Raw genomic sequence first — 7,329 nt, 5'->3', positions numbered from 1 at the left:
GCTGTGTTTGGCGCGCTATAGCTAGCTGATAAACTAGCTTATTTTTCGAGTTTTTTTTATGTGGTCGTGTTTGGTAAGCTAAAAAGTAGCTTATAAGCTAGCTTTTTGAAAAGCTACTTAGACTAGCTTTTTAGGAGTTTTTTTAAAATTTTCCAAATATACCCTTAATTAATTATAGAAACACATATTTTTACATATCCTTTTATGTAATTTTATATATTTCAGCTAGCTTTTCAGCTAGTTTACCAAACGTTATTTTTTTATCAGCTAGTTTTTCAGCTATCAACTAGCTTTTTATTTAACAGCTAGCTTTTCAGCTAGTCCGCCAAACATAACCTTAGCCTATGTACCGTGTCAATTTGACATACGACAGTTGAGAGTTGAGACCTATAAAATTTATGATTATTTTTGAAAAACTCTTAGTATTAATTTAAATCTATTTTTTTTAATAATTTTTTTTTTCTTCTTCTCTCGTATTAATATTGATATAATGTAATCTATCATTACCCATTGCATAGACGAATTGGGCTGAATAACCTCAGGCCCAGCTTTTATTCGTTCGTCTTCACTTTCACTTCCCTTTGAACGGTCGATTTTCCCTCCACTCCTCCAGTACTCCGTCGCCTAGTCTTCGTGGCAAACGTACGCCAGGTGTTTGTGAAAATGCCCCAGAAAAAATCATCGAAGAAGGATAGAACGCCAGCCTATCCACTCCGAAGATCTCCAAGATTTCTCCAAGTTGTGCTCCTAGATCCTGAAGACCCAAGAACCCCTAAGCCAGAACCACGGAGGACCCGAATTCCTTCTTCAGCGACTCCTCTCAACTTCACAGAAAAGGTAAAGGTTTCTTCCCGAGGGAGAAGCCTAGGATCTAAGTCAGAACGATGTTCACAGAAACTTGGTGAATCGCTTAATGCCAGAAAAAGGTCTGATAATTCGAAAACTAGGTCTACAAGATCTAACAGACTGACTCCTTGTGCCGAAGAGTGCACTGAAGAAAAGTCGTCACGTAGTTCAAAACGGAGAAACAGTAAGCGTTGTTTTGCTTTCATTTTGTTTTACTTGCAATGGTTCAGCTAATTAGTTATTCGAATTACATATCTTTCTTGCTCTGAATGGTCCACGAGTTTCAATTGAGATTAACCCTAGTTCACTTAACTGCAATTCCTTGATTCAAGATGCTTAACTTACGATTTCATTCTTCTTCCTCTTCCCTACCTTAATAGTAAAGACCAAAGAGCTATTGTTTAATTCTTGTGGTCAAATGTAGTTATTCCTGTATTCAGAATTGATATGGTTGAAGTTACAAATCCAACACCACCATTCTTTCAATCTAGTTATTGTTGCAAAGTTTGGGATGATGATAAAGAAATGTAGATCCTATCCTTTTCACCTTGAAAGTGGAACTATTTTTTCCTTTCCTGCATATATTTTTTGTTATTTTCTTCCCTTGTAATTTGAAATCTAACATGTAGGGAAATTCAAGACGCGAGTAACACGTAGCTCTTCTCATGGGGATGTAGATACAAATGTTGAGAAGACCAGCTATGGTGGTTTTACTGGAAATACAGGCAATGATTGTTTATTAACCCAAGTGGATACGAATACATCTAGAAGATGTAAGTCTACATTGCTAAAGAAGAAAGTGAAAACCAGTAAGAAAAAATGGGAGAATAATTCTGACCGATTTCAAACTTTGGCATTTGATGATAATCCAAATGAAGGTGCTTTACTTTTACCAATCACAGAAAATCCAACTTTGGATGAAGAATTACCTGAAAAAAGTATAGCTAAATTGGCAAATGAAAATGAAGTTGCCATTACAACTCCTAGTATATCGCATGATGAACAACAACCCATGAACAAGAAAGATACTATTAAGAAAAATCAAAAGAATATCGGGGTTAAAAGAAAAAGAAATCAGCACGAGGGCATTCCAGTAATTTCTCATGGTTGGACCAAAGATCAAGAATCAGCATTGGAAAGAGCTTACCTTAAAGCAAAACCCACCCCACACTTCTGGAAGAAAGTTTCCAAACTGGTAATTCACTTTTCATCATAATTCCTAAATATAAAATCCATATATACACCATGAATGATGATGTCATCACTCCTTGTAATTAATTACACAGGTGCCTGGAAAATCTGCACAGGAATGTTTTGACAAAGTACACGGAAGCCACCTGACACCCCCTCCACCTCGCCTCCGTTCCCGGGCCCGCTTACCAAATTCACAAGACCCGGTTTTATCAGCAAGCAAATTTCTCAGTTCTTCAAGTCCCACAACTAAAAAGCCCAAATCTTATAAGCAAAAGAGTCATGTAATCCAAAGAAACGTAAGACACATGTTACAAAATCAGTATAATAAAGGAGAACAAGATTCAGAAGCTGATTTGTTCTCAGTTCTTGAGCCCAGTTTCACCGAGTCTTTAACCTCTCTTACGACACCTGTACGCCACCTGGACATGGATGTGGCATTCAAGAGATCTTCTTCAACAGCTCATTATAAAAAGAGTCTTTCAAGATTTAGTGGTGGTGTAAGTGGAACACTTGTGAGTCCTCCTGTTTTGAAGCAGGTGAAGAATAAGGCTTTACATGAAAAGTATATTGATCAGTTGCATTGTAGGGAGGCTAGTAGGAAGGTGGCTAGTAAAAAGGCTGAAAAGTATAATAGCAGAAGTGAAGGGGTGAAAGGGGGAAGTTCTGAAAAGAGAAAGGATGCGATTAAAGTTGCTAAAAATGCATTGGTTTTTGGTGCTAAAGATGCTATTAATGAGTTTGAGTTTAAACAGGGAATGGCTTTGATTGATATTTTTGAGGATGAATGTATTGTTGGAGATGATGATGATGATGATGGTGGTCAAGTTTAGGTTTTTTAGGTAACTTTGAGGGTGATGAAGAGGTATATTTTCTATTTTTTTTTTTTTTTTAAATTTAAAGTTTGTTTTTACTGAAATATGGTTTTGTGTTGTTGCAATTAGGCTCTTGGAAATGAAGGTGAAGAAGTTGAGTGTAATGGATTGGTGGTGTCTGTTAGCCTTAGGTGAAGAGACTAACTACTAATAAGTGTAAACATGTTGTACATTGATCATTGATCTTGTCTTTCTACCTAGAAATGTGCTCATTAACTGTTTTTGTACATGATTAAAGTTATTGTCACATCATCTTTTCATTAACTTTAACCACTAACTAAATATGTTATCCAATGGTTACATTCCATTCTGTTGCAACACTCTACTTTGAAATATCTATCAAATTATACTTTTTTTCTTATTTGGACATTATACTTAGAAAAAGTCAAATGTGTTTGCATTTGAATGACATTGCTACAATTGGGTGGATGCATTCTAAGTGTTTTCACAAAACTACAGTTTTAAAAAAACAGTTTACAGAATACAGAAAAAATATCTCGATTTTTGTTACCAGAAAGTATGTGTACTTATGCACATATCTTTTAGGGCTAAATGAAAGAAATAATTGTGTGGTTAACTGTTTATGATAATATTCTACTCTAATTAAATTATGTTAAGGTGTTGTATTGCCAAAATTTTCAATTGTACATTGAAAAATTGTATCCAACTATATCATTGTACTTTCAGTTTCATATAATCTGGAGATGGATTGAAAACATTAGAAAGTCAACATAAGTTTCATATAATTTGGAGTTGTAACACAAACTCATATTTTTGGAATCAAATTACACACAAATACAAGTTACTCATGCATAAAATAAAATAAACTCAGTGACTGTTTATAAGAATACTATGTGTCTTTGGATCATATAACATTAGAACTATAACTTATAGATGATGGAATGTTGTATCCACATAGCATCATAATTCCATTTCTTTTTACACCAGTTTCTCATGCATCAGATAAACTTTTCAATTGTCTTTCAAGAAGTAGCAATGTACTTTCATTTAATTGTTTATTATAAAATCTTACTTTCCTTTATTTTTTCTCCATTCCAAAACTGATAGTTTAAAACAAAAGCATTGGATGGCATGTCACAAAAGCACGAAAGTGCACAACAACCTTCTTTAATAGCATCCTATTTTTACTATTTTTTACAACAATGCACTTTCACTTTTTTCTTATTAAGGCATCATACTTCAAATAAATCCATCCAAGTGTAACATTGTACTTATTATTTTTTTTCTAATGGTGTAATGAAACATAGAAAAAAAGTTTAATGGTGTTATTGTCTATTGAGTACAATTCAAAGATAACAAACTTGAAGAGCAAACTGATAGTAATTGGTGGCCATTTTATAACATTAAGTTGTTTATGAATATCATACACAAATCATTTGTATTTACCTTATATCTCTCCATGAGTTGTATAAGTTGTTAGTTCGTTCTAATAATGGAGGAAGCTTACAGTCTTCAACAAAATATGAAGTCATGGCAGCAAAAGAGTCACATAATCCAAAGAAGAACAAGATCCCAAACCATATCTATTCTTTTTTAACATAAAAGCATGGTAAACTGTGCCACGTCATCATAATTTAAATTAGGCCATGTCCAAACACAGTTTACATACATATATGAACCAGGATTTGTGTTAGAGATCCATGGTTACATCATTACATAACTTATAACATAATGCATAATACAACACACCATTGGCATTCATACACACCATTTGCACACTTATTTATACTTATGCAGCACATCAATTACTTAGAAACTTCCCGAGATACAAGGATCACTTATTTTATCCCTTATGCATTAACTGCTACCTCTAAGCCACCACTTTTAACCATACTCCCACAACCACCACCACATCCGCCACCACTCTTCACCATATTCCCACAGCCACCTCCACATCCCCCACCACCACCACCCTCAACCATTTTCCCACAACCGCCTCCACATCCACCACCACAAGCACCACTCTTCACCATATTTCCACATCCGCCACCACAACCACCACCACTGTTGACCATATTCCCGCAACCACTTCCACACCCCCCACCACAACCACTACCACATCCACCACCCTTCACCATATTCCCACAACCACCTCCACATCCACCGCTCACAGCAAACTGTCCCTTACCGGAAACGATTGAGCTTTTTGAGAAAGGGGGAGTGCATGAGGCTGCAACTCTCACACGAATAGGCTCAGAAGCAACAATGCCAGAACTTGGAACCAAATCAAACCATTTTTCCACACACAGATTAAACACAGGGGTAAAAAAGTCATCCAAAGACATAAAACAGCAACCCAAAATTTCACTTTCACCTGATTTGGATGGATCTAATTCAGAAACAAGTTCAAAGAGAATAGATCCATTAGCCTCACACTGGAATGTAGCAACCTGTTTCTTCCCAGATTCAGACTGGATATCAACTCTCCTTTTAACATCAAAGATTCCATCAGGTTGCGCCTTACTGAAAAAAACCCAAACTTTTTTCTTATGGGTCTTTGGTAAGTTTTTGATTTCTACAATCTCCAATACAACCTAAAGTAACAGCATTCAGTTATAACTTAATCTCAAAAAATCATCAAGAAATATTCATCTGTTAATTCAAGAATTACCTCAATGACATTTTCTTCAGGAAGATCGATTGATTTCTGAAACCCATCAACCTTTTTGGATATAACTTGAGTGGTTGTGAGAGGAGAAGGTGGAGTACCTCTATACATTGCTCCTGCTCTCCAATACCTTGAACCAAACATCTCCTCCCATTGATTTATAGTTTGAGAAAATCCAACATCTAGTTTCTGACCTTTGCCTCTTTTTTGATCTGTGTCATCATGTTCAAGAATCTTTCCAAGTGATTTCACCAAGTCTTTACTGTAAGAAGCAGGGTGTAACTGGTGTGTATGCCAGATTAGGTCAATATCATAAGTGGGGACACAAAAACATCTTATGGATCTCTCTTTGTTTCTCTTGATTAGATGCAAGAAGCCTTTGTATCTGGCTAAGGCTGCTTCAAGAAAGTGATTGTTGTTCATATAGGGTCTGGATACCTGGTAAAAGAAAGGGACTTGTCTTTCAATAGCTAAAACAAGATTGTATTTCGTATGCTTTTCAGCTCTGTAGTAGGTCTTTTCTGAATGTTCTGTATTTGGAAGTGACAGGTTGATTTCATAGGGCTCATTGGGATACAGTTTGTTCCATATTTCTTCTGTTTCATTGCTTGATATTCCTTCAACAGAGGATGCAACATGATGGTTGTCAAGAATCTTTCCATAAAATTCTTCACAATCGGATTTGTACCTGACCTGAATAAGAGATGAAGAGCAATATATTACTATGTTTTTAGTCTCCAGAACATTCTAGAAACTTCATCAAAGGTTCTTAAGTTGAGAGACTTACAGGATTGAGCCTGTGACAATGCCAAACCCATTCACAATCAAGAGGGACAACCAAAGGTCCTTTTGTGACATGAGACTTAGAATGTTTAGCAAGCAAAGGAAGCCAGCAAGCGTTATACCTGAAATTGAGTGTCTCTGATGATTTGTAAAAGAGAAGGTTGAAATGAAATGAAGTATTATCAATTTATCATCAGACGATGATGACTTATTTACCTGTAGATGGCCCATTGCAAAGATTGGCCTCCATAAAGCCAACGGTTGCTGTCTACAGCAGCAAGAAATTGGAGGTGACGCTTAGCAGCAGACACTAGATCTTCACTTATCGTGATATTTTGAGCTGAATTCCACTCTGATTCTTGTTCCATAACCATTTTGATTCTCACCTACAAAACAAATATGAATTTGACTAACAAAAAGCTTGGATACGTTTTAATTTATGGATATCGGAAATCGGAAGACACACAATTTTCATTTCAGCTGAATAATCATTCATGAGATTAAACAGTATATCATTGAAGTAATGCTAAGTAACCTGTTAAATGAAATTGGACTCAACTAAATATGAAGATCTAATTCTCATCTAACGATCTCCTTCGGAAACAATGATCTTTGATTAGGATGATTCCGAATTACATTTAACTATATTTTTAAAACTTTGGATGAAATTTTGAGAAAGAATGGTAAAAAAAAACAACGTTAAAGGATGAATCACGATTATAATATAATAATTTATTGGTTAAGCATCAATCAATCAATCATCGTGATCAAATTAAACTAGTGAAATTTTTGACGAATGGTTACCTGAAGAAAAAAAGAGTCCCTGAGAAGAAGATCACTACTGAAAAGCGCCGGCGCCGGCAACGGCTGCAGGTTCCGATTGCTTGATCAAATTGAACCCTATTTAAATTTTCCGAATTGAAGGCAGTTTTGTATTCGTTATAAGTTTCGTATAAGCAACATATGTAGATAACACTCTTTCTTCATGACACAAAAGTGTACTAA

General features: G+C 35.6%; 2 protein-coding genes across 2 annotated transcripts; one reads left to right on the top strand and one right to left on the bottom strand.

The window, feature by feature from the left end:
- Positions 1-526: 526 nt before the first annotated feature.
- Positions 527-3,273, top strand: LOC145031950 (uncharacterized). The gene is made up of 4 exons (XM_078980603.1): positions 527-1,030; positions 1,476-2,041; positions 2,133-2,902; positions 2,982-3,273. Exons 1-3 carry the CDS (start codon positions 664-666, stop codon positions 2,868-2,870), a joined length of 1,671 nt encoding a protein of 556 aa, XP_078836729.1. The 5' UTR covers positions 527-663; the 3' UTR covers positions 2,871-2,902; positions 2,982-3,273.
- Positions 3,274-4,480: 1,207 nt separating this feature from the next.
- On the bottom strand, positions 4,481-7,329 carry LOC145031949 (glycine-rich domain-containing protein 1-like). The gene is made up of 5 exons (XM_078980602.1): positions 7,129-7,329; positions 6,541-6,710; positions 6,329-6,446; positions 5,545-6,234; positions 4,481-5,467 (listed from the first exon to the last, which is right to left on the bottom strand). The coding sequence occupies exons 2-5, from the start codon at positions 6,696-6,698 to the stop codon at positions 4,724-4,726; spliced, it is 1,710 nt and encodes a 569-aa protein (XP_078836728.1). The 5' UTR covers positions 6,699-6,710; positions 7,129-7,329; the 3' UTR covers positions 4,481-4,723.

Source organism: Lactuca saligna, chromosome 2 (genome assembly GCF_052625555.1).
Source record: "Lactuca saligna cultivar CGN05327 chromosome 2, ASM5262555v1, whole genome shotgun sequence".
Lineage (NCBI taxonomy): Eukaryota > Viridiplantae > Streptophyta > Magnoliopsida > Asterales > Asteraceae > Lactuca > Lactuca saligna.
The sequence above is the reverse complement of the archived record's forward strand: the minus strand, read 5'-3'. Positions and strand labels throughout refer to the sequence as shown.